The sequence below is a fragment of the Leopardus geoffroyi genome, chromosome B2 (genome assembly GCF_018350155.1).
Source record: "Leopardus geoffroyi isolate Oge1 chromosome B2, O.geoffroyi_Oge1_pat1.0, whole genome shotgun sequence".
Classification (NCBI taxonomy): Eukaryota; Metazoa; Chordata; class Mammalia; order Carnivora; family Felidae; genus Leopardus; species Leopardus geoffroyi.
The window spans coordinates 120,021,362-120,049,107 of NC_059332.1; the positions used below are offsets into that span (position 1 = coordinate 120,021,362).

Below are 27,746 nucleotides of genomic sequence, written 5' to 3' on the forward strand. Positions count from 1 at the left end.
TAACGGGAGAGTCTGGTACTTATTTATATGTTGTCCATCCACCAAGTTCCAAAAAGCAGAGATTGTGTTTATTTTGATCACAGTTCAATTCCTAGCACGTCACAGACTGTCAGTTTAGAGAAGTCATTCAATAAATATTTTTGAATTAATACACTTCTTCTATTTCAAAAATGGGGGGTGGGGGGATAAACGTGGCTACTACACCATGGAAACACAGCAGAAGGTATGAGAACTACACAGTAAGGATTCACCCACTTCAAGCAACAGCACGGATTTTACGTGAAGTCAGACAAACCCCTTCCCTGAAATATAGTAAGCAATCCTGTGGGCTTACTTGCTTGGGAATGGGATACATCTACCAGAAGTAGGTTTAAAAAAAACAAAAAACAAAACAAAACAAAACAAAAAACAGATGACAGAACTGAAATACAGACATTAAGGGAAATGAGTAATGTTATACTAAGTATTGTTTATAAATCCAGATCATAATTCATAAAGTACGTTACAAAAGGGAAAATCTAAAGTAAGGTTATTCTTGTAACTCTCACACAAACGAAACTTCTAGAAGAGCTGAGGGCCTGGGAATCCTATGCAACTTTTGCACGGGAGGAAGGAATTTTGCCTTTTGAAAAGAACAAAACGCTTAGGACACAGATAAAGCATGCCTTTTAAAAACTGATTTCACAGTAACTATTCTATACATTTTGAGAAATCTTGGTACTACTTTGAGGCATATCAAATTAATTCATTTATTTCCCTGTTAATAAAGAAAAGGTACATTCACAGAATTAGCGCATTTAGAATAAAAAGTAAACAGAGGAATCAGGAGACCTGGAGTCAATAACCTCTTGACGGACAAATTCGATCACCTAAAAACACAAACTTTTGCTGATTCTCAACCGCTCTTCTCACACTTAATGTCTCACACATGGCTGGTTCAACAGGCCAGCTTTTCAGGAAAGCCCAACACAGGATTCTCCAAAAATATGTTGAGACTTTCAGGATGGTGGTGTAGGTAGGGTCTGTGGAGTTTTACGTGTAATAGTAAGAAAACCCCTTTCAACTTTGATGTTCAAGGCCAGGAGCCATCAGTCTCCCCAGGGGTATCCATCCAGGATTCTTAAGGCTAGATTTCATCAGGTAAGAGAGCAGTTTGCTCTTCCTCTGTGCCAAGGATATTTTGGAGTTTAGATCTGCGTTGAAGGGAAAAAGAGGAGTACCTTACTATTTCTCATCTTAAAAAGACCCAGTACCTACACCTCTGCCTTTCCCCTTAAATGCCATCTACCAAGTGATGAGGCTTACAGTGCCCAGAAATCTTCTGCCTGAAGGAAGGGTGTAAAATGGCTATTTCTTTTCCACTGCCCTGGGCTGACTTTTCTTTTTTTAATGTTTACTTTTTTTTTTTTTAATGTTTTTGTAATGTTAATTTATGTTTGAGGGAGAGTCAGAGAGAGACAGAGCGTGAGAGGCGGAGGGGCAGAGTGAGAAGGAGTCATAGAATCCGAAGCAGGCTCCAGGCTCTGAGCTGCCAAACCCATGGGCTGTGAGATCATGACCAGAGCTGAAGTTGGACGCCTAACCAACTGAGCCACCCAGGAGCCCCTAATGTTTACTTATTTTGAGAGAGAGAGAGAGAGCACATGATCAGGGGAGGGTCGGCGGGGGGGGGGGGGGGTATCCCAAATAGGCTCCACGAGTCGATGCAGAGCACACGAGGGGCTGCAACTCACGAACCCAACTGTGAGATCATGACCTGAGCCGATATCAAGATCTGATGGGTACCCAGCTGAGCCACCCAGGTGCTTCGAGGGCTGATTTTTAAAGGGAAAAAAATAAGCCCAAGAACCAACCATACCTTCTTCTCTGTGCGTGCTCCCACAGGTAAAACAAGCCCATCGCCAATCCCTTTAACACAATGAAAGGGGCAGTTACTGCCAATGCTCCAAATCACACTTCTCTGCAAATGCCAGGAAGATGAAAACAAAAGGCTACTCACACTTGTCAGAGCCCAAAGACCTTGCACAGCAGCTGCCCATTCAAAACCAATTTTCTCATAAAGAAATCCACCCAGTGTGGGTCCTATAAAAGCACTAAGAAAAGAAGAAAGCGTATTAAATAGTGTAAAAAAAAAAAAAAAGAATTATTTCCTAAAGGCTGCATGATCCCTCAATCATAGATCTTCATTAAATTGGAACTGTAAGTACTGAAGACAGAAGCCAATTCCTGGACGGAGCACCGGGTGCGACAAAACCAATTGTACCCGATAATGATGATGTTTAACGCTTTTTAAACAATTCTAAAATTATAACTGCTTCTAAAAAGTTGGTGCCTTACCTAAAAATTTTAAAAACGTGACATGCACGCAAAAGAACCCTTATATGATTCTTATTGTTCTCAATAATTGTATTTAAAATAACTCAAGTCTGCACATATTTATTGAGATATTCTATAGTTCCGGCATACATTTATTCCTCAGGAATAGCAAAGAATAAAAACGAAACAAATGAATGAAGAATACTGAGACATGGCCTGTTAAAGGAACTTAGAAAGGTCACTTAAGACAAAGAATATGAGGACCATTTTGATTAGGTATTAAACTGCTGGTATAAACCAGTGATCTTGGAGTCAGAGGGTGTGGGGTTAGGACTCCAACTCTGCCCTAAATGAATTAAGTGCCTTTGGGCACCTCATCAGACCTCTCGGTGTCAGTTTCTTCAGGCAAATGCAGATAGTATTTTCCATCTTGCAGGTGTGAACGAAATGGCCACTCACCCAACTGACCACATGGCACTGAAGAGCCCCGACACAAGTCCCAAGGTACTTAATCCTTCTTCAAATCCATTTTCGCTGCAAAGAGACAAGAGTAGATCTGTTATGGACAGGGAAACCTGCGTGAAAGCAAAGAACAGTGTGTGACAAATAAATTAAGAGACTGGGAATAATCTGGGGGCACCTGGGTGACTCACTGGGGTAAGCGTTCGACTTTGGCTCAGGTCACGATCTCCCGGATAGTGGGTTAAACCCCTGTGCTGGGCTCTGTGCGGACAGCTCGGAGCCTGGAGCCTGCTTCGGATTCTGTCTCCCTCTCTCTGCCCCTCCCCTGTTCACACTCTAGCTCTCAAAAATGAATAAACGTTAAAAAAACATTTTTTTTTAAAGAGACTGGGAATAATCTGAACAAAACCAACAGACAGAACACTCCGTCTCTAAGATAAAAGCGAATCTAATCTGAAGGAATTTTCATAGTTACCTCTACTCCATGGTTTTCTAAAAATAATTTTACTGCATCTCTAAAACATGATATTAAGAATCATGAACCATTTGCATGAAGTCTCATAAAAATACATAGTTAAGAAATTCTTTTTTTTTTTATGTTCTATTTATTTTTGAGAGAGCGAGGGTGAGCAGGGGAGGGCCAGAGAAAGGGGGACAGAGGCTCAGAGGTGGGCCCCCTGCTGACAGCAGCAAGCCCACGTGCGGCTCGAACCCGCGAACCCGTGAGAGCATGACCGGAGCAAAAGTCGGACACTCAACCGACTGAGCCACCCAGGCGCCCCTAAGAAATTCTTAAAATGAGATGAACATGCAAAGAGAATAATGGGCAACTTTTAGAAAACACGGAGGTAACTCATTCCTCAGAGAATATTGAATCAACCCAGTGAATATCCTCCCTGCTCTAGTTCCCGTGGTGTTCTTTACCATCATGCCTAGTAAACAACACCGATGGCCAAGTGACAAATACCCGGCGCGACATTGTGATTCATAATAAGAAATATATATTTGGTCTCCCTCCTGTTTGCAGCATAGAACCCATAACACCCTTGGAATTTCCTAAGTGATTAAAACAATTTCAAGTACCTTTTTTGTTATGTTAATGTGGTGGCATTTAGGGGCTGGTTGCCCAGAGAGTCAACCATGTGATTAGAGGGGTTGGAACTTCCAATCCCAAGACCAGAACCCCCCACCTCTGAGGAGGGGCCAGGCTGGAGATGGAATCAATGGCCAATGGTGAGTGATTTAACCAATCAGCAGTATGTAAGCGTCCACAAAAATCCCAAAAGGACAGGGCGAGAGAGCTGCTGAGTTGGTAAACCAGACCCTTTCCACATGCCAGTGTGCCAGGGCTCCAAAACCCACAAGGACAGAAGTTCCTTTGTTCAGGTTACTCTTCGTGTCTTTTCGTCTGGTTGTTGATTCGTATCCTTTAATCTCTTTTGTAACAAATCACTGAATCTAACGAGTACGCTGGATTCCTGAGTTCTGTGAGTCACTCTAGCAGATTAATTGAATCTAAGGAGGTCATCAAGGGAAACTCTGATGCAAGGGCCAGTCAGTCGGAAGCACATGTGAACTTGAAACTAGCACCTGAAGCAGAGGGCAATCTGTGGGATGGAGTCCCTCACCTGTGGGATCTGATGATATCACCAGATGGATAGTCTCAGAACGGCGTTGCATTGTAGGACACCTAACTGGTTTGGGAGAATTGCTTGGTGGTGTGGGAGCTGCCCCCTCTCCCGACCCCGCACTGGAAATGGGACTAGAATCATTTTACCTGGTCATTGTGTGCCCGTGTATGGACCTTCTCCGTGAGAAGGAAACAGTGCTGAGGCCTTTCCGTTGTGCTTTAGCTTTTCAAAAGTGTTTCTGTTCCTAGGCATCAACCAAGCCAAGCCTCCATCCACAACTCATTTTACCTATCATTGTATAATATTACCATATACGGTAAAGCCTTGCATTGCGAGTAACTTGTTCTACGAGTGTTCTGTAAGACGGGCAAACATTTCTCACAAATTTTAACTTGATAAATGAGCGACTGTCTTGCAACAAGAGTAGCATGTGACCATGAATGGGACAGGATCACAACTGAGGCAATGATTCTTCTCTCTCACTGCAAGACTGTGGGCGATCATCAATGCAATGTCACATTTCCTCAAAAAGAGGCAAAGGCGAGTGTCATTGGATAGGTTCCTTGTTAAAGTTGCAAAAAAAAAACAACAAAAAACAAGATTCCATTGAGCCAGTAGATAGCAGTGATTCCATTAGTGATAGTGAAAGTCATTCTACACAATAACCTTCCTCTCTCGTCTCCCTCACACCAGCCATGAAGGTTTTCAAAGGTACGTGCAGGTTAATTTGTTTATCTTTCTTTATATTTTATGCTTTATTATTTTATATTATATTATAGTATTATAATCATTTTTATATGAATATTTTTGGGTTGTGGAGCGAATCATCTGAGTTTCCATCATTTCTTAAGGGGAAATTCGATTTGATATACAAGTGCTTTGGATTATAAGCATGTTTCTGGTCACAAACCAAGGTTTTACTGTATTTTCATTTCAATTACAGTATTATTGCATGCAGTATTTATATCAGAATATTGGGTGACATAAAATCACGAAGATTTGGTCTTGTGGAAAAAAAAATCCAACATCCTACAAAATTGAGAAATTCAAGAAAGCCTGTGATGTTCACTGCTATTTGCAACACAGCTCCGCAAGCACAGAGGTAACTTACTATGCACAACTGAGAATCTCCGGGAAGGTTGGAATGATACTCATTCCAGCAGAGACGCCATTCAAGACTAATATCAGCACCAGCAGCCAGAGCTGACTGCAAAAGAGTTTTGGAAAAAGAAACAAAACAAAACAACATGAGCATGTTGATAGACACAGGGCTCAAGTTAAGGAGGGCAGGCTGAATCCCAGAGAAGCGTGCTTCCGAGATGGCATCACTAGTCGGCCTCATTCCCATCTGATCCCACTTCATTCAGAGACAGCACCCTCTGGCTCCTCCCACTTTGAGAGGGGTGGCGAATCAATTCACCACGATACCTCAATTTCTTTGGTCACATACATCACATGCCCTCTTGTCACCATACGGAATCTTTTCAAAATTGGTTAAATGTTAACGCTGCTCCTTCAATCACTTGGCTTTGAAATTCAATGGACAGAAAAAAAATGGCATAGAAGGGAACTGGTAAAGAAGGGGCAGGAAACTAATTTGCTCGGCTTCCTGCACTGTGCCAATGGCTTAACATCCATTACCCCCAATGAATCCTTGCAGCAATATTCTGCCAAGTAAGCACCATCATCAGCTCCTTTTTGGAGATAAGAACACTAAGGCTCTCGGAAGCTAAATGATTTGCCGGAGTTCACATACCTAGTAAGTGGCAAAGCAAAATGCAAACCCAAATGTGAAGGACTCTGAAATCCTTGCCCTTTCCATGTCACACTTGATCCCAGAACCAGCTGAAAAGCTCTAAGCTCCCTTTATTTTAGCAAATACATTACCCTTAACAAGCTCCAATGAGCCGGTACCACATGCTAAGAATGATACAGAAACAAACAAAAAAAAGACTTGATCCCAGACTCAAGGATTGAGAAAGAGTAGGAAAAAAAAAAAAAAAAACACGTTTTAACAGCTATCAACCAAAGGGAGGCGGCAACAAATGCTATTTTCAGAATAAAGTACAAATAAGCGTGCAATTGAAACACAAAGGGAGAAGCGGTTTTCGCATTTGATCCAGATGTGATGATACATTTTCTATCTGCTTGTAGCAGTGCCACCTTCTGGTAAGGTAGAATACTGCCAGTCCAACCCAACAATTCAATAGAGTCCTAAATCAAGGTAGTTATTTAAATAATAAGGTTCAAAATACGAAACCATACCAGCAGCACACAAAAAATTTCTGTAGTAATTCTTAATGTTATTCAGCCAAAAATACAGAAGAAGGGAAAAACATTACCTTTGAATGTGCAAGACCGGGATAGGTCCCAAAAGCATGTAGCATCCGGCTGTGATTATGTTTCCCAAAACCAGAAACCATTTCCTGAGATGCTGGTAAAGAGAAGGAGAGTCCGAAAAACCCCTGAGAGGTAAAGCCCCTCCACAATCAAAGCATATACACAAAAATCACTGAAGAACACAAGCCCTGACATTTAAAAATCCAAATACATTGAAGAAAATGAAACTCTACATTTAAGAGAAAATAGATAGATGGTAAACAGAAAAGCGAGACAATATACCCCAAGATAGGGAGTTTCTAAGGACAAGGATTCCTTGGGAAGGGAGTGTATTGTAGATTTTACACATGATGAACTATCCCCAAAGTAACAATTTAAAAAGCAGCCATCCTGGGGCGCCTAGATAGCTCAGTCGGTTAGGCATCTGACTTAGGCTCCGGTTCATGAGTTCAAGCTCCATGTCGGGCTCTGTGCTGACAGCTCAGTCTGGTACCTGTTTTGGATTCTTTGTCTCCCTCTCTCCCTCTGCCCCTGTCTTACTCGCTCTCTCTCTGTCTCTCTCTCTCTCAAAAAATGAATAAACATTTAAAAAAATAAATAAAATTGGGGCGCCTGGGTGGCTCAGCCGGTTGAGCGTCCAACTTCGGGTTCAGGTCATGATCTCACAGTTGACGAGCTTGAGCCCTGCATTGGGCTCTGTGCTGACAGCTCAGAGCCTGGATGGAGCCTGCTTTGGATTCTGTGTCTCCCTCTCTCTCTCTCTGCCCCTCCCCTGCTCATGCTCTGTCCCTGTCTCAAAATAAATATAAACATTTTTTAAATAAATAAAAATAAAAAAACAGTCAGCACAAGGAACCACCTGGTAGATACAGTACCTGAAAAATTCACACTATTTAAAAAGCACCCAATAAAATTACTCCTTTTAAACTACTTGAATGCAGGCTGAAAATTCTAGAGGTAAAATAGCTGCTCAGTTAAGTAAGACTGTCTTAAAACAAGCTCCAATCACTGTTTAAGACACTTGCTTTTTGTCAGCTGGGTTACTAAGTAATCTCTATGTAATTTAGGTTGTGATAAATGTTTTTTTTTTTTTTTTAATTTTTTTTTCAACGTTTATTTATTTTTGGGACAGAGAGAGACAGAGCATGAACAGGGGAGGGGCAGAGAGAGAGGGAGACACAGAATCGGAAACAGGCTCCAGGCTCTGAGCCATCAGCTCAGAGCCCGACGCGGGGCTCGAACTCACGGACCGCGAGATCGTGACCTGGCTGAAGTCGGACGCTTAACCGACTGCGCCACCCAGGCGCCCCAAGTTGTGATAAATGTTTATGCAAGTTTAACAAAGAGAGGAAATGCAAACAAGTAAAAAGCACTAAAGCCACAGAAGCTTGGTATTTGGTTAACAGTACTTACTAGTACTGTTTACCAGCATGTGGAGTGAATGGTTTAGACCTAAGCAAAGGAGAACAGAAGAGAATTTCTATCAGGATAGCGACAGGATAAGCAATGTACATTTATGTAGCCACCCCTTTCATTCCCACAGAAAAAAAAACTAAATTATCTCCTCTCAGTCTGACCGAGTCCTAATTAGGGACTCTGCCCTAATTATTTTATTTTTTTAAATGCTTATTTATTTTTGAGAGAGAGCATGAGTGGGGCAAGGGCAGAGAGAGAATCCCAAGCAGGCTCTGCACTGTCAGTGCAGGGCCCGATGTGGGGCTTGAACTCACCATCCGCGAGATCATGACGTGAGCTGAAATCAAGAATCGAACGTTCCACTGACTGAGCCACCCAGGCGCCCCCTGCCCTAATTATTAAGGCCAATCCGTGTATTTTGCATCAAGTGAGTTTCATCCTTTAGAGAGTCTAATCCAATAGTTTTCAACAGCCTTGTTAGCACAGACCCCTTTTCCCCAGAAGAAGCAATTAAAAGTGAATGTTCTCTGAGTGATGGCAGGTTGGAAGACATGGGAACCTCTCCATCAACTCCAAAAACTGAATATAGTACAATTTAAGTGTTCTCGTCCCCTCAAGTAAAAAAAAAACAAAACAGAGAGATAATACAGAGGTGATGGCTGTGTTAATTAACCTGACAGAGGACATCCTTTCACAATGTATTCGGATCCCGAATCACCATGATGCACACTTTAAATATCTTACAATTTTATTTCTCAATTAAACAGTAATAAGCTAATTTTTAAAAAAAATTTGAGTGTCAATTCTAATCAATGGACCTCTAGAGTTCCAGAAGTACAGCTGGAAAGCTCACCAATATAAATACACAAAGGTGTTTCTCAAACGTAGGTTAAGTGTACGTACTGGTATTTTATCACTCAGTAAACCAAACAGCGGTGAAGAAATGGCGTAGGATAGTGCCAAACCCAGGAACACCAGTCCCACATAGCCAGCTGGTAAATTAAACTGTAAAAGAAATTTTTTATTAGAGTTACACCATTAAGTCATTTTTTACATAAACAAAAATCTTTTCTTTTTTTAAAAAAAAAGTTGATTTATTTATTTTGAGACAGAGAGAGAGAATGAATGGGCAGGGAAGGGCAGAGAGAGAGGGAGAGAGAGAATCTCAAGGAGGCTCCGTGCTATCAGCGCAGAGCCCGATGCAGAGCTCAAACTCATGAACCGTGAGATCATGACCTGAGCCAAAATCAAGAGCTGGACACTTAACTGACTGAGCCACCCAAGTGCCCCACACATAAATCTTTTCTACACACTTCTTCAGCTCTTGTTATCTACCATGAGCCCACTATTAACACTTAGCATCCTTCCTAATTTTGGTCTTACTTTTTAAAATGGATTACTTTTTCTTTATGAGGGGGAAAAATATAATCAGAGGTCAAAAGTCCTAGATATCTTGTTTTGCAGCATTTGATATTGTACGTATAAATTTGTTTCTATGAACCATAGTATTTTTACATATATTTTTACGTTTAAACCAGTGCTGCATAAACTTTATGTGCATCAGAATTACCCAGAGAACTTTTTTTTTTAATGTTTGTTTACTTATTTTGAGAGAGTGAGCATGAGAGCAGGGGAGGGACAGAGAGACAGGGAGAGAGAGAGAGAATCCCAAGCAGCACAGAGCCAGACACAGGGCTTGAACCTTGAGATCATGACCTGAACAGAAATCAACAGTCGGTCCCTTAACTGACTGAGCCACCGAGGCACCTCCCAGAGAACTTGTTAAAAGGGTTTCTTAGTTGGATCCAAGTGCTAACATGCCTTGGTTCAAGGGATGGAAAAAAACAAAAAGGTTCTTAGGCTTCAGACCTAGAATTTCTGATTCAAAAGGTATGAGATGGGGCCAGAGAATCTGATTTCTAATAAGCAACTAGGCGATGCTTACTATCCATGGACTGCAGTATACTGATGCGAAAAACCCTGAGGATAATATCTATTCTATCCATTTCAAAGGGATGTTAATATCTAATTTAAAGAATTACATGGTATGACACTTTACAAAAGGCTTTTAAAACAGTAAGTTAACCACATCACTCTGTGATATTGTTACTATTACCAGCATGATACAAACACCTTTCTTTGGTTAACTGAGTTGTTTTCGTTTCCTTAATTTCCTTAACTGATTTTCTTAAGTAAGCACGTGAGATTTATATAGGAGTCCATGTACATTTCAACAACTTTATGACAAATTAGTCCCTTAAAGATACGAGGAGGAAGAAAAAAGTCAGAGATGTCTTCTTCCGGTTTTATAACTGGTCAAGACAGCATGGAGCCCTCGCAGCCTAAAAGGCTGGGTCACCAGTGACTGGACAGTGAACTGTCAATTCAAACAATGATGTAAAGTCACAAGAATGGTAATAGGATAAAAAAAAAAAAAAAAAAAAAAAAAAAAAACTTTCTATAAAAAAAACAGGAAAACTCAAAGATGTATTTTTTTTTATTTTTTTTAATGTTTTATTTATTTTTGAGACAGAGAGAGACAGAGCATGAGCAGCAGAGGGGCAGAGAGAGAGGGAGACACAGAATCTGAAGCGGGCTCCAGGCTCTGAGCCATCAGCACAGAGCCCGAGGCGGGGCTCGAACCCACGAACCGTGAGATCATGACCTGAGCCGAAATCGGACGCTCAGTCGACTGAGCCACCCAGGTGCCCCTCAAAGATGTATTTCTAAGTGTATTTAGAAAATGACACTTGTAAAGATTTCTTATGAAATAGACATGTGCAACTGGGATTTACCAGACTTTGGCTAAGATATTTTTTCCTCATGTGGGCAGAAACTCTTAAGAAGATACAAAAATGACTCCTGGAGAGATACACTGTTGATGTGACTGGAATGTGTCCTCATAAACACAAAATATGTTTCTTGTTACCTTACGGATGCTCACTGCTTAAACAAGATATTATATTATTTTTTAAGTCTTGGGCAAGGCACCAAAATGACAGTGTCCATGTTTATCTTTTGGGATATTTCACAAACACAAAACTGTCCCTAGTGCCGTTGAGGAATTGTGTTTCTGGTAACTGCTTTTTTAATTCCAGTACCTCACATAAAGTCAGCACGGGCCGCAATTAGATTTCTACCTCGATAAACACATGTTAATCCTTCAGTATAATTAACTACCAGAGTTGGTCATACACTTTATCACATCACTGATAATCCTTTTTTCAGAAATATCTAAGAGTGGGGTGCCTGGGTGGCTCAGCTGGTTAAGCCTCCGACTCTTTAGCTCAGATCATTATCCCAGGGTCATGGGATCGAACCCCACACTGGGCCCCACTTCAGGCTATGCACTGAGGACAGAAACTGCTAAAGATTCTCTCCCTCCCTCAGCCCTTCTCCCTCACTCGTGCTCTAACCTCTCTCTCTAAATTAAAAAAAGAAGAAAAGGAAAAGAAATATCTAAGAGCAAATCTCTACAACAACCCTTTACATTCAGAATTTATTTTCCAGCACTGAAAAAAAAAAAAAAAAAAAAAAAAGAAGAAGAAGAAGAAGAGAGTCTTGGTTCCTTTCTACCATCCCAGATTAATATATTTCATAGTCATTCAATTATATGTAACAGCCTAAAAAGTAAGTGGACCCACAGGGGACCTGTTAGCGAAGAACATTAAATGAGCTATGGAGTACCCCAAATGCTTCACTGGAATTCAAACAAGTAGAGGAAAAGTGTCCTTGTCAAGCACTCAGGATAATTCCCAAGCCAGACATGTGATGACTCAAGCAAGACCTTGAAAAGGAGACCAATGTTTGGGCCACTTGGTGAAAAGCTTCTTTCACTTGCCCTGAATCAGACCCCTGGTGAAAGGGATGTCACAGAGGGAGGGGACAGGCTGTGTTGGGGTGTCGATCTCATTCTGTCTCCTCACAGCTACTCGGAGTCTTTCTACAGAGTGGGGCCCCAGAGCAAGCAAGTGCACCCACCTTCTACAGTGCAGAGCTCTCTGACAAGCAGGCTACTCACCTTCTCCAGAACAAAGAGAGACAGAGTAGGATCAAGGAAGCCAAAACATGAGCTGAGGGAGTTGATGACGAAGGCTATAAGTGCAATCTTGGGTAATGTGATGAGTTTCCAGAATGAGTGTTCACCTGGATCAGAGTCTAAGGGTAAAAAATCCAAAAAAGAGTAATTAAAATTCTAACCTATTTGGAAAAGTGAAATTGGTAAGGCCATCTTTTATCTGGTAATCAAAATAACTGCACCTCTGAGTTTGCCTAAAATTGCATATTGTCCGCATTTGTGTATAAATTATTCACACCTAGAAGCCACATTCAGTCTTCTTAAAGACAATTTCTCAAATTGATAAAGAATCCACTGGAATCAGAGGGTGAGGAGAAGAGGGGGGTCTTAGGTTATAGGTTATAACTTTGAAGCAAGTTGAGGCCTTCCCCCCAATGAGATAGAGACTATATGAAGTTAGATTTGGTGCATGGGAAAAGCCAGAAGCTTTATCAAGGAAGGGAGAAATCTGAGTTCATCAAAGGGCACAGACAAATTTTTTTTTTTCCTGATGGCAAAGAAAACACCAGATTGAGAAGGGTGTTACTGAATCATGCATAAATCACATGGGCATTCAAGGTCAACTGAGCACGGACCTCACTTCTAGCATCCTCCTTGCAGTAACCCAGATTCTTTACTGTTCCCAGCAACGGGAACTGTTGTATCCAAGCCTCCAGTCACATGCTATGATTCCTTTCTTTTTCTCCTGCTAATTTTTCAAATTCTATTCACTCTGTGAGGTCTGGCTCTGGCCCTAATTATTCCACAAATCTTACCTTCCTCTGTTTCCTACTGCACTTCTGCTCTGTACCATACCTTTTAGCAACTAAACCACATTTCATTTTACATTGTTTACTATTGTTTGGTGATTTTCCTGTCTTCCCATTAATTTACTGAGCCATGTCTTTGCTGAGTCAGGTACCATGCAAAATGCTGGGCAGACAAAGACAAAGAAGACAAGCTCAGACCCTGTTCTCACAGAGAAGTTACAGTAAAGAGTGGAGAGAAAAAGGGTGGAACTAGGAGGGAATCTTTCAAAGCACAGCAGATAGTTGGCTAAAACAAAACAAAAACAAAAACAAACAACAACAACAAAAACAGAGAAAGCCATATAGAGAAGGCTTTCCTCAAGTAGTAATATCTAAGTTGGTGCCCAAAGCATGAGCTTAAGATGAGCAAGCAAAGAAGGAGGAAAGAACAATCCAGGCATATTATTCCAGGAATGGTACATTCCAAGACTCAGCAGTGAGGAAAACTATTCTGAGTTTGAAGGAAATGAAAGAAGAGAAGCAAAGCTAGAGGATGGAGATTAGAGTAGGGGACACCAGCATGGTGGAGAGAGAGATCATACTGCAGAAGCATGTTATGCAAGACTTTGTAAAACATGCTAACAGGCCTGAGAAATCACTACGGATTCTAACCGAGGGGTAGGAATGAGATCTGTGGTTTAAAGAGACCTCTCTGCGACCTTGTGGAGAATGGAGACAAGAGGACCAGTTAGGAGGCTGTTGGAGTGCCAGGCCAGAGATGATACTGGCCAGTCTGGGTAAGGAAGATCTTTGAGGGTGAGGATTAGCCCCTGTTATGCTCTCATTTCTCCAAAAACACCCACCATGCTTCATTACTTAATTCTTGGTGAATAATGATCTAACATGGAACAAATTCAAAGAAACACAAAGATCGGTTCAAGTATTTTAAGTGCTACATTTAGACTTTGTCAGGATACAAGGGATAAAGGTTAAACCATGATGTCAGTTTCTTAATTATTAGCCAAATATTCAATGCTAAACACAGTCCACGATGCTCAACCACAGAAAGTGCACAGACTTAGAAAGGGGACAAGCACTAGCATATGGCTCGGTGCAGTAGGGCCAGCAAGGAGACTCCATTTGGTGAGTATTTTGAATTGTTTATTAAAGATGTTCATTAGTCACCTTTAAGATATAAATTATAAAAGATCAACTTGAATTGGTTATATTTACTTGCATATAAAAGGTATTATGGATTTATGCTATAAGATAAATTATTATGGCAGAAATGGCCCCCTTCTCTAAATCCAAAGTGGGAAAGATGAGAAATCATAATGAGAGTATGTTAAGAACGTCCATAGCAACAAATACATAATGAGTTTAATTAAACTGTTGCAGAAGCCCAAGTAATGAAAACCTAGGCTGATTATCTGCTTTAAGAGACAGATGAGGAGCTTTTCCAAGCTACTCAATTACTCTCTCTGCTCCCCACAATTCTGACATATTCTTTGAGAGAGACATGACCCCCTGGTTGACCTGGCCTGCCACAGGAAGCTACTGGTAGAGGGGAGGAAGCAGGGAAGGGAAACAGGGAACCCCTCAGGTGTGAAGGGGCAGGAAGCATGCTGATCACTGCAGCACTATTACTGAGCATTTATTCCAATGACCGAGAAGCTTCGGAAGGATTTCCCAGAAGAGGCAATACAAGTTAAGTTTTGAAGGATGAGGAGGGATTAGAGTGGATGCGAAAGGGACAGGTTTCAGACCATGTGACTCCTCTACTGGGATCTCACAACAGCTTCCTCACAGCTTTCAGGATAGGGCTCACATTTCACAGATTTACAGATGTTTAATAAGAGGATTGGCACGTCCATGACTGTGCTTTAGAAATATTTCTTTAGAGCAGTACAGGAGAGGGGACTTGATGCACAGATACAAAAGATGAGAGAGAGGGAGGGACCAAAGTTGACTCTAGAACCATGTTGGCTACAAGTCTAGAATGGGGTAAAGGAGTGGGGTAGAACTTGTAGGACACAAAATTCTGCCAATATCATCAAAATAAAAGACGATTTAATTGTCAGGCTTCTCTCCATAAGCTCTCCCAAAACACTAATTTTATTTAACTTTTTTATTTTTTTAATGAACCATTTTTTTTAAATATTTATGTATTCATTTTTGAGAGAGAGAAAGAGAGTGCATGTGTGAATCGGGAAGGGGCAGAGAAAGAAAGGGAGAGAGAATCCGAAGCAGGCTCTGCACTCAGAGTGGAGCCCGATGTAGGGCTCGATCCCACACCCTGGGATCATGACCTGAGCCGACATCAAGAGTTGGGCTCTCAACTAACTGAGCCACCCAGGTGCCTCCCAAAACACTAATTTTAAAAAGTATTCCTTAATGAGAACACCTAAACCTATACTTACAGGCTTTACATTATCAATCTCAGGGATCTTTTTATTAATACCAGTTTTTTCCATTCAATCTAAATAGAAGGTCCTTCCATAGATAACCAGTGTTTGCCAAAAAGTTTGTTCATAAAAATATAGCTAACTGGGACTTTGTTGAGTTCAATGAAAATGCCGGGGGATTTTAGTTGAGGATTAACAGAAATGAAGAGAAATGACCATCAAGTAACTAGGCCGGTGGCAACCAGAGGGGGCAGCAAAAGATTGTCGGGGGAGGGAGGAGGCGAGGGGAGCAGGCCAGGACTCCAGGAGAAACAGATATTGGGGCCAGTCCAGTGCCTAAGCACACAAGTTCTAAATACCCTGCCCTAGCATTAATTAATAAACACAGTCTTTCCCCCATACAGTGTGGTAAAGGACGAACGTGACTCTTTTCCCTGCTTATGACAATGTGACCTGGTGTCAGTGTCTTGATTATCGGTCCATTGTTCATCTGTAAACCAAGCAACCAGGACGCTCAACCACAGAAACCACAGTAGAAGCAGTAGTTGTACTTCTCACAAGTAGAAACCACCGTCTTACATGTTTCAGCATGGTGGTGCCTCTCTAGAAACATTCTCTGGCTCTCTCCTCTCTAGCTTTCAAGTTAGCTCTCTAGCTCTGTTCCCTTCGTCATCGGAAAGTGTAAAATGCCAGCTATGTCACTAGGCAATCTTGCTTACAGTGAGAATAACCCTTGCCTGGTACAGAAGAAACTGTACATGAACCTGCACACCATGATTTGTGCCCTGAGTGTTCTGACTCTTGTACCCGGCGCGTCCCTCGTGGTGATCCTGAGAGCTATGTCCAGGGAGTTGCTACAGGATAGGTTGGCTCTTATGGGGTATGAAGGTTTGAAGCCAGAGTGACCCCCATTACTGCCTGACGTGGCCCTGTGTCCTTGTACTTGGGCTGTGCATCACAGGCAGCTGGGAGGACCACTGGGGAGAAGGTCAGGCCTTGCCCTCCCGTCTGGTGGCCTTCCAGGAAGACAGTGCCATGTGTGGCCCTTGGTAACTCGTCATTCTGAAATACTTAAGTCCAAGAACACCTCTGGTGGACACTTTGTATGGTGATGTTTTATGACAAGGAATTAAATATTCGTTAGTTCTAAAGGTCAGAAAAAAATTGTAATATATAGAAATTCAATAAACTGCCTACAGCAACATTTCTCAAAAGAGAATCAGCTCTTTCAGGGTACTCTAGAAATCTACCATGGAGCATACAAGATGAAAGTGAGTACTGTTAACTTGGTCCCCTATACATGTATAAAAATACTTCAATTTAAGATTCTTAAAGTGAGTAATAAATGCAGTCTTACCATAATTAGGTAAAATGTACATGTTGAGTGGTACCATCAGCAGAACTATGCATCCCAGAAAGATAAAAGGCACCTCATAGCCAAAGGATTGATACAAGAAGCCACCTAAAGGGGGCCCTAACACTAGTCCCAGGCCAGAAAAAATCTCAAGACTTCCCTAAAAATGGGGGAAAAAAAGAGAATTGAGTCAATACAGTTGGTTTGAAGAATTCACAAATAAAGATTTAATGGACGCTAATTGAAAAAAAGGCTATCCACTTTACAATTTACACACCCAAACCCACACAAACCCAAGATGAACCAAAACTTTAAACATGCATATTGAAACCACAGAAGTACTAGAAAAATAAAATATGGGAGGAGGTTTTTTTTTTTTTTTTTAATGGTGGGGAAGTTTTTCTAATTATGACATAAAACTCAGAAGACACAGAAGAATCATAAATCTGATTACATGAAAATGTGAAAAAACTATGGATGTTAAGCACATAAAAAAGACAAATGAAGAACAGTAAAAAAAAAAAAAATACTGACAAAGGACTAATTTCCCCAAATATATCAGAAGAGCTAATACTAATCAATGGGGGAAAAATGAACAACCCAATAGGAAAATGAGCAAATGCTACAAACAGACTATTGACACGTGAAAGAAAATGCAAATACGTCTCAGGCATGTAAAAGAAAGCTCACCCTCACTTTAAAAAAAAAAGTAAACGGTTAAACCACAAGATAACAATTTTTACCCATCACCCATCAAACACTCCGCTGGCAGCAAAGTGAGGAAAGAAGCACGTTTGGACACGGCTGGTGAGTGAACACAGGAGGGTAATTTGGCAAATCTATCAATATTACAAACGCACATACTCTCTGGCCCAGAATGCCATTCTGGGAATTGAATTTATATAGGGAACCGTAAAGATGTGACATGGTGTATGCACAAGCTTGTGTGTTATAGCACTGTTTGCACCAGGGAAATACGTAGACAATCTAAATATTCATTGACAATTTGAAGAAACTATGGATGTATGTTACCTCCATCTAGTGAAGTACCGTATACTGCTACTCAAGGGAGGTAAAGAGTAAGAAACTCTTCACCCGCAGGCATAGAAAGATCTCCAAGATGGTTTCATTGTTAGCATATCGGCCAGGTTCTGAACAGCGTAGAGAGTATGCGACCACGAGTGTAAAGAAAACAAAGGGGGGAGGAATCATGCCCTGCGTGTGTGTGTGCACTTGTGTGAGCGTGTACATACATGTTCATACACACATGGAATCACTCTAGAAGGAACCGATAATCCCTGTTGCCTTCTGGGAGAACGATGCTGGACTGGATGCTTGGACAACAGGTGGGTCTATGAAGCTTGAGGAAAAGTAACATATAGAATACATTCACTCTATCCTCTATTTCCTTTTATAACTTTTGAATTTTGTACCATGTAGAAGGCGTTTATTAAAATTAAAATAAACAAAACGGTGTTATGGAAAATATTTTACCATTAAAAAAACTCTTACAGAAATTGCGCCATTTTAAATCAATGTAGTCTTTAGGGGTGTTAAACAGAGACTGTGGTTTACAACCTCACATCCTCCCCCAGACCTCAGAGAGGACATGAAAGTACTCCATTGGTAACTTTCAATTTCCTAAAGAATACAGGAATTCTCCATTTAAGCACCATGAAGCCATCCAGAACAACCACCGTGTTAGGGTGTCAGTTTCTGGGCACAGTTTTTATACAGAAACTCAGTACGGCAACATTAATTTCCCCTGTCGATCAGAAAATCAAATGGACTCCTGTCGCCGTCACAGGAGTTTCTTGGGCAGCACCTTCCAGAGTGTTCCACAGAACGGCAGCTCTTTAAGAGTTAAAACGTGTGGCCACAGTCAAATTGAGTTAGGGAAAATATCTTTACTACAGGATTTCTCGGAGTCTTAATACACTCCCGTGAACTGGATGTCTCTAAGTTGGAAGGGACATGTGCTCCAAACATTTTACCCACAAAACCGTATTTTACAGAGCACGTCAATGGGCTCATGTTCTCCAGAACCCTTTCTGAGAAATGTTGTTTCTGGGAAATGTAAGCAGTACGCCTATCACAGTGGCCACCACTGCGTGCCACATGGCTGTACAACCCAAAATAAACCTAAGCAGCTAGCTAGCCGGCTGTAGATATAGATATTTAATTAAAATGGGAGTAAATAACGATCTCCACAGCAAATAGTGTACTTAATGGCCAAAGCTATAGTATTAATATGGGCAAAGGAGGAAATTCTTGGTACTAAGTCGATGAAGCCCTGAAGTCTCAAGGACAATTATTTGTTGGGAGGGCTGCATTTGGTCTACTATGCAAACCACACGTCCTTCAGAAATGCATGGGTCCGGAGGAGACAGGCAGGAGAGAGCCTGCTTGGGGTGAAGGAGGCAGTAGCCAAGAGCTGGGACAGAAATCTGGTACGTCACCAATGCCAGGCGTCCAGGCACCTAGCCAATATATTATGTTAATACAATGCTACCAAGTTCTGGGTTTGGGGGAAAATAAGAAAGCACTCGGCAAACGGCACAGAGGCAGGGAAAGGCTTTAAGATCTCTAAGATTCTTTCCACGAATCTGGGAAGAGTAGAGGAAGGACATTAGTATATACTCAAGTGGCCACTAGGGATGACTTTTCTAAAGCAAAGGAATGCCTCCGGCAGCTCAGCCACAATCTGGGCTACAGAGAGACAACAAAATACTACTGGGCAGGTGTTGTTCTTTTAAGTGGTAGACTCTAAACCCAGGAAGAGACCTAAATAAGACTAATGGTATGTTCAGTGACAGCCCGCTGCTAGAAGCAGTAATTGGGGTAAAAGGTAACCAAAACACAGAAAATAGAAAAGAAAAAAAAAGGGCAGGTCTAGAAGAATGGATTTCAGCTTTAACTTGGAAGGGCAAACAAATACTTTAGCCTATGCTAAAAGGAAAACAGGAAAAACGCATAAAATACATACCAACACCGTGGCCACACTGTTTGGAAAAGCCTTTGCAAGAATAGAAAAAGACGCAGTTATTGCTGCCGCAAAGCTGACTGCGTCTGCTATTCTCACTAGAAAACACATAGCGGTAAATACTGGTCCTTCTGGAACTTGGTCCAACACACTAAAAAAGAACAAGACAATTCTCAAATGCCAAGTTGGTTTGTCGTTGTTGTTGTTTTCCTTTTTACCGCTACTCACTGAAAAGAGTAGCATCTCACACAGTTATTATAATAAATCTCTTCAGAATACGAATGTTTTCAATTGCTTTATTATACAAAGGGAAGTCTCTTTTTGGGGGGAGATGGGTAACCATTCGATTCATAATGACGGTTTAGTCGCCCTTTTCTGTTGATGCAATCGGCCGTTTAAATGATAACACTAAATTAGTTTCTCTGAGATATGTAGAGTCACTCTGACCAGAACATATACAAAAGAAAGACTTCTTAGTTTCAGGTATCCCTCAGTGGTAGGACTCAAACCTTGGGGGGGGGGGGGGGAAAGGGGGGTGGGGCAGAAAATAGAAGACCATGCCCCTTCCCCTGCCAAAAAATAGAAAAAGGAAAAGGAAAAAAAAAAAAACAAAAAACCACTTAGTTTGACACGAAGGCTTCCTAGCTTACTTCACCATAATCTTACAGCACTCTTCCTTCTCCTATGTTCCCCAAGAAGCTGTGTAGGCTCATCCATATTATTTGCCACTAGGCTGCTGATTTAAGGACTCTTAAGCTTAAGAACTTCCACAGCTATTTTGCCTCTATTTTCCCTTTTCCTGGAAATAGCAATGGAGGGAACCATTCTGAAGTGAGCGTATGACTCAAGCCTGGCCAATCAGAGTACCCCCTCCCCTACATTAACCTTGATGCAGGGATAGGTCGCCAACAAAGATCAAGCCAGGGGCTCCATCCTGTGAATCTCCTGGAATTCCAGGAAAAGTGGCATTCTCTTCCTCTGGGAGCTGCTGGAGAATTCTTGCCACCACAAGCAGACTGCTTGTCCGTGAACAAAGCACAAGAAGAGGAAAGCAAAACTGGGAGCTTGAGATAGATTTCCGATGGCAGTATTTTAATACGTGTGTCCTGCTGTTCTCTAGCTGATTCTTTATTGCACTTTCTCTGCTCGAGGCAAAATGTATCTGTGACTCCGAAAAGTGGGTTAAGTTTCTGTCACTCCCACTCATAGCAGTCCTAATGAACAGATTCAGAAGCCACTTAATGCTCAGCCCTTAGAAGACTCTGTCCTTCATTAGTCCCATCCTCTAAATCACCCAATAGCTACACGCTGAGCCCTCAACAGACAGACAATCAATGGGACGGACTGATTTAAAGAATTCATTAACATTTTAAACTGAAGATAAATGATGAAATCTGTTCAAGCTCCCAAACAGATCAGAGCATGACTTACCCAAAGAGAACTGTAACTCCTCCTGAGACAAACATTCCTGCCACAAACATAAATTTTGCTCCAATATGTACGAGCTATAATAAATGTCAGAGAAGAGTCGGTAAATCGACGACTGTTACAAGTCTACATCCAGATAAACACAAACCCACTGTATCAGGAAATATACAAGATTTGGGAAACATATGTTTGGGAAATATAGTTAATGTAATATTATAATAATTCTTCAGTGGAATGGCAACACACATTGTTTAAAAACATGGAAGAAGCAAAAAAAAATCAATCAACCCATTACGATAAGCAAAATAAGTCACTCGGAGAAAGATAAATACCATAGGATTTCACCCATCTGTGGAATTTAAGAAACAAAACAAATGAGCAAAGAGAAAAAAAAGAAAAGAAAGAGGCAAACCACACAACAGACTCTTACTATAGAGAACAAATTGATGGTTACCGGAACGAGGTGGGGGCGGGGGGGGGGAATGGGTGAAATAGGTGAAGGGGACTAAGGAGGGCACTTGTTGTGATGAGCCCAAGGGGTTATATAGAAGTGTTGAATCACCACACTGCACACCTGAAACTAATATTACACTGATGTCAACTGAAATGAAAATAAAAACAAAAAAAATCAATCAACCCTATGAACGGAGTTATCAACAGGAGCAGATTTCATAAAATATAATGGTGGTTATTTCTGAATCAATGGAAATTCGAGGCTTATAGATTAGAATAGGTCATTACACAACTGTCAAAACTTAAAATGTTCCCATGAACTTTAATACTCACGTATTTTCCAAATACCAAAGATGCCAGCAAGTCAAATAAAGCATAACATCCAAAGATCATACCGGTAACTGTATTGCTGGCTCCTTTCTTTTCAGCCTTTAAAGAAACGAAAAAGGAAACAAAGTTTGACAGACAAATTAGCATCAGTGAGGAAAAATGGAGCTATCAGATCAGAGCATTGTTTTCTTATAACCTTTATCTGTGTAGCAATTTTCAAAGATTATTATTTTAAAATAAGCTGGATGGGGAAGGAAGGGAAACTATGGTAAAACCTAGTCTCTGACATGGAAACTATTCACTCAACACACCCCTAAAGAACTGTTAGCTTTACAATCTTGAGAAAGGAAAACAAAGCTGGCAGCAACGTACTTTGTGATTTCAAAAATAAATTGCAAACCTGAAGTAATTAAAACAGCATAAATACAAACATATGAAACAGATTAGAGACCTTAGAAATATGGGGCGCCTGGGTGGCGCAGTCGGTTAAGCGTCTGACTTCAGCCAGGTCACGATCTCGCGGTCCGTGAGTTCGAGCCCCGCGTCGGGCTCTGGGCTGATGGCTCAGAGCCTGGAGCCTGTTTCCCATTCTGTGTCTCCCTCTCTCTCTGCCCCTCCCCCGTTCATGCTCTGTCTCTCTCTGTCCCAAAAATAAATAAACGTGGAAAAAAAAAAAAAAAAAGAAATAAACCCACACATATATGATCATTGATCTTCCACAAGGGTGTCAAGGACACACAACGAAGAAAGGATAGTCTCTTTGACAAATGGCGTTGGGGAAACGAGACATGCACCAACAAAAGAATGAAATCAGACCCCCATCTTACACCACTCACAAAATCAACTCAAAAAGACTTAAACGTAAGACCTGAAACGGTCAAACTCCTCAGAGAAAATATGGGGGAGGAGGTGCATCTTGACATTGGTCTTGGCGATGATTTCTTGGATTGGACACCAAGAGCTCGGGCAATAAAACCAAAAGTAGACAGATGGGATGAGAAGTCAGCTATCCATAAGCCAAGGAGAGGAGCGGGAACAGACTCTTCCCTCACAGTCCTCAGGAGGAACTAACCCCGTGAACACCTTCATCTCAGACTGGTGGCTCCAGAAGCCACCCAGTTTGTGGTACTTTGTTATGGCAGCACCAGCAAACTCAAACAGGTACCTCAGAGGGAAGGTATCATCGAAGGAGTCAATAAAGATGTAGAAAGAACACGCATGGGTCAAGCCACATTATCCACGTTCTTTGCTTAATAGATCTGATAAGTATTCTAGAGTTTGGCATTACTTATAGAATGGCCTCACAACTAACATTTACTGGCCCCCACTATGAGCCAGAATCGCTATTATTAAGCACTGTTTTACATGGTTTCTAGCAACAATGAAATAAAGGATATATTTTTAGTGGGCCCCATTTTATAGATGAGGGTACAGACTTGCAAAGTTTATAGGGTCACAGAAGCCATGACAGTTTCCATCTTGAGCAGGTTCCCATGTTCACCGTCGAGACGGGATGGTGACTTCAGATATCCTAGAATCACATTCCACGGCAGCAGCTAAATATGACTTTTGGAATGTGGATCCTGCATCACATCAGTAAGCAAGAGGAGCTATTAAAAGCAGTTTCTGGTTCACATGTTATCCTGTGACAACAAAAGAGGATGCCAGAAAAAGGAGGACTAGAAATAGGAATCTTACTCTAGAATTTAAGAAGGGCCCTGTTTTTCCTTTGCCTAATTAGCTCTGGCTAGAAGGAAGGATAACAGAGCATGCAGGAGGAAGGGTAAGTTTTTCCAGTGCATTCGTTAACCACAGGGTTCTAATAAGAAACAAAAAGGAAGAGCCCACTCTTTGTATCTAGACCTTTTAAAATTAGAGCGCTCTCTCCCTGCCTCTGTTTTCTTTCCTTCGGCCTTCCCTCTTGGAAGCAAAAAAACTAAATCAAAAACTTAAAAGTATAGCATAGGGAATATAGTCAATAATACTGTAATAACTTTGAGGATACCTGGGTGGCTTAGTTAAGCATCCGACTTTGGCTCAGGTCGTGATCTCGCTGTTCCGGAGTTCCAGCCCTGCATCGGGTTCCCCACTGAAAGTGTGGAGCCTGCCTGTCATTCTCTCTCTCTCCCTCTCTCTCTCTGCAGCCCCAACCCCCCCCCCTGCTCGCTCATTCTCTCTCTCTCTCAAAATAAATAACTAAACTTAAAAGATACTGTAATAACTTTGTATGTTGACAGATGGTAACTACACTTACCGTGGTGAGCACTGCATAATACACAGAATTGTGTATCCGCTATGTTGTAGACATGAAACTAACATGGTACGTCAACATTTTGTCAATTTTTTTAACATGGTACGTCAACATTTTGTCAATTTTTTTTAAAAGGGATTGGAAAAATTATTAACAAAATCAAAAGACACACATCTGTAGTCTGGTTTTCCTTTGTGTGCATTCCACTAAGCAGAAGCTAACATTAGTTGCTCTAGTGCCCTGAAGGTTGAGCCAGCTGCCCAGTTTTCAGCCAGGGAATGCCCTGCTAACTGGGCATCATTCTACTTCCTCCAGTTCCTCTCTGCCCTAACTCTGCAGGCTCCACCCATCATTATATTTTCCAAATCCCAAAACTGATCAGTCTAGTCTGTCTTGTTCTGATAACTTCTCACCGACTAATGTCTCCGGCATACGCGTAAGGACCCCTGCATTCTAGCTCTGTCTCCTCCCCAGACCTGCTGCCTCTTGGACCTCACTCCACCTCAGGCTCAAGACACATCAAGTTGTCTGCTTTCCCGGAGAACGTGCTATTTCCTGTGCTAATCCCATGACTATCTCAAGTGATTTCTTTCCTAGAACACCCTTGCCTCTGTGGTTCACCTTGAGAGCTACCTTTCTGAAGACCAAAGTTTTTTCATATTGTCTCACTCCCAACTGGTAGACAAGAGAGGGACATTTTCCCGATCTTTTTTCTGTCCTAAAGCATCCAGTGCCTGCACATTCTAGAGTGGGAGACGGTTACCCCTCCCGCTCCCACTCAGTAAATAGAACCGAACTGAGCCAGTCGCTGAACTTCTGAGTCTTGTCTTCATTGACAACATGACGGATGGCGTTCTTACTACGCTGCCTTAGGGAGTAGCTGCAAAGACCAAATGGGATACATGCGTGGGAAATCACACTGAAAACTAAAAAGTACTGTATGGGTACAGAGTCACATTGTTCCTTTGGCAGAGAAACCATATCCATTCTCCTTGGTAACACGCAGAATGGCGGATGGGGCACCTGGGTGGTTCAGTCGGTTAAGTGTCTGACTCTTGATTTCGGCTCAGGTCATGGTCTCACAATTGGGGGATCAAGCCACTTGTTGAGCTCTGTGCTGAGCATGGAGCCTGCTCGGGATTCTCTCTCCCTTTCTCTCTGCCTCTCCCCTGCTCGCTCTCTCTAAATAAATAAACAAACAAACATTCTAAACAATAAAAAATAAACACATGGGTATATCATCTCCATGCAACCAAGCCAGTTGCAAGCCATAGTTTCAGGCTATGTCCCACTCACCTCCAGATTCCAGGTGGATTCTCTAAGGGTTAATTCCCTGTGAGTCTGTGCCATGAACTATAAACCCTAACACCACATAAAAGGCAATGATTACAAAGAGCTAATCAGTATTAACCAGAATTCTTCCTTGGGACAAACCATTGCCATTAGATACCATCAGAAATTCAAGTCAGAAAAAGGGAATTTAGTGGATCATGTCTTCCTAATTCCAAAAATATTAATAAGTGAAAAACTCCAGGAGACAGACTTCCTGTCTCAGCACAGACCTTTTGCAGTAACACTCAAATCTCAGTTACTCAAAGCACCCCCTTTGTTTCAGTTGCAGAAACCAAACAAAGATTTATAAAACTACATGGTAAGCAAAGCAATCCTCAGAAGGTCAGTTATATTTAGGTGAGTTATTTCCCGAGAGGATATTCTTTCTGACTGGATTGTTTTTATATCTGGCGTCAAATATTCTGTCAGAAGTCTTTCTGTTTACTGAAGTTCTATGCATCATCTTTACTAAATGCAGAGTTTCACGTTTCACATACTGTAAAATGAAATAATGCAAAGGGCTTTTTTTTTTTTTTTAAATTAGAGTTCATAACAATATTAAAATGTCTCACCTCCTTGGGGAAAAAGGGTCCAAGGATAGAATAGCACATCATAGAACCCAAGTTAATGGAAGCTGCCGATATCAGCACAAAAAGCTGTTCTCTTGAAAGCTGTCTGGATGTCTCTCTTGTACCTCCTGGAGGGCCATCACCTTAAATGCAAACATGCTACAGTCACAGGCATGTAATTGGGACTGCTGATTGAAGTTGACACATGTCACTTCTGTGCAAGGTGAAGATACCATATGCTGAGCTAAGGGCTATTTTGAATATACCACATTTGATAAAATGTCACACAAAATCTGGTACAACACTGTCATTTTGAAAACACCTCATTTCCAGGGCAGAATTTATCAAACCATCTGAAACCTGTTTTGCCTTCACTATTTCTTCCACCTTTGGTAAATTCCTTCAAGAAGGATGAGGCAACCAGGTGATCTCCAAAGGGTGCTACTCTCTACAGTATAAGGTAACTATAATGAAGTTACCAGCCTCATACGTTCCATGGACTTAACAGTGTTCCAAACACGTCACCTTAGCTGTTGGTTAAGCATTCTGGAGTAGTGTAGAAGTCAAGTGAAGTGTAAGTGGGAGAAAACAAGCTAAAATATTCAATTGGCAAATGACATCTTACAATGGTAATGCTCCTGGAGAGACAAGTCCCATAAATCGGTAAACCAATACACATTTTACACTAATAACTGGCCTTTTGCACCGATCATTTTCATACTGATTCCCAAGGCTAAATCTTCATCTAACTTAAAGACAACAGGTCAATTACTCAGTTTCAAATATTCAGCGAATCTATCAGTCATTTTTAAGTTCAATGTTTGGAAAAAAAAGAAATTTAAGGAAGAAGACTATACTTGGTTTGCTCTACTTTTCAGAGGTTGTCATTGCGGTCCAGGAAAAAAAAAGAAAGAAGGAAAGAAAGGAAATCTGTGCAAGATGAGGAAGTCTCAAGAATCTCTGTAAAACTTCTGGAGTAGATGAGGAAGGGAAGTGAAAGTTAAAAGGGGAGGAACAACAATGGAATGTTTTACCTTTGTCTAATGGCATACTAATTTGAATGCATTTCGAATCACATGGTAATTTATAAAAGCAGCGCTACAGAGCAAAGTCTTGAGAGAACTCTTTCTCCCGGGCCCTGAACTTTAACCCCTTGCAGAGAGAGAGAGAAGCTCTAACCCGAACCCCACCCTCAGGCCCCAGGCTTTTCGAATCTCTCCGAAACAAACCAAGCTAAAGCTAATTCAATCGTGGGTAAAGGGGACAGGACCCACGCCACCGAGAGGTGTCCGTCCGTGCCGCTATCGGTCACCTCCGGGGAGGCGTGGGCCCTCGCAGTCCCCCGGCGCGTCCATGCGCGGTGCGCGATGCGCGGTGCACGGTGCGCGGACTCCGGCGCCGGGGCTCCTGGGTCCAAGCCCGCTCCTCGGACTCGACCTCGCACGGGCAGACGAGCCGGCGGCGCCTGTTCAGCCCGACCCAGGCATCGTCGCTTCCCAATGGGCAGCGCTGGGCCGGGAGCTGCAGGCAGCCGGGGCGGACACCTAGGGGCTCCGGGAGGCGGGGCGAGGGCGGGGCGGGGCTGGGGGCGGGGGCGGGGCGGAGTGGAGCACCGCCTTTTTTTTTTTTTTTTTTTTTTTTCCCCCTAAAAACACAGGCTACCATAGTAA

At 41.8% G+C, this 27,746-nt stretch overlaps 1 protein-coding gene across 3 annotated transcripts; it reads right to left on the bottom strand.

Moving 5' to 3' along the window:
• Positions 1 to 27,635, bottom strand: SLC18B1 (solute carrier family 18 member B1). Of its 3 annotated transcripts, none has more exons than XM_045499660.1 (14): positions 27,389 to 27,635; positions 26,080 to 26,219; positions 21,928 to 22,023; positions 21,145 to 21,218; positions 19,717 to 19,864; positions 16,734 to 16,890; positions 12,187 to 12,323; positions 9,069 to 9,170; positions 6,752 to 6,843; positions 5,521 to 5,616; positions 2,776 to 2,850; positions 2,000 to 2,093; positions 1,859 to 1,908; positions 1 to 1,193 (listed from the first exon to the last, which is right to left on the bottom strand). In XM_045499660.1, exons 1-14 carry the CDS (start codon positions 27,429 to 27,431, stop codon positions 1,127 to 1,129), a joined length of 1,371 nt encoding a protein of 456 aa, XP_045355616.1. In that variant the 5' UTR covers positions 27,432 to 27,635; the 3' UTR covers positions 1 to 1,126. The 3 variants fall into 3 exon arrangements, with proteins under 3 accessions (XP_045355616.1, XP_045355617.1, XP_045355618.1); XM_045499661.1 differs by lacking the exon at positions 27,389 to 27,635 and adding an exon at positions 27,111 to 27,291; XM_045499662.1 differs by lacking the exons at positions 16,734 to 16,890; positions 21,145 to 21,218.
• Between the last annotated feature and the right edge of the window lie 111 nt (positions 27,636 to 27,746).

Bases quoted from the DNA above. Each gene is read 5' to 3' on its own strand.
- SLC18B1 (XM_045499660.1), bottom strand. From the start codon at position 27,431: ATGGACGCGCCGGGGGACTGCGAGGGCCCACGCCTCCCCGGAG. The intron at 16,891-19,716 runs GTATGTATTTTA...CCCCATTTTTAG, and splicing joins ACAGTGTGGCCACGGTGTTG to GGAAGTCTTGAGATTTTTTC. The intron at 9,171-12,186 runs GTGAGTAGCCTG...TTTCTTTTACAG, and splicing joins CTCTCTTTGTTCTGGAGAAG to TTTAATTTACCAGCTGGCTA.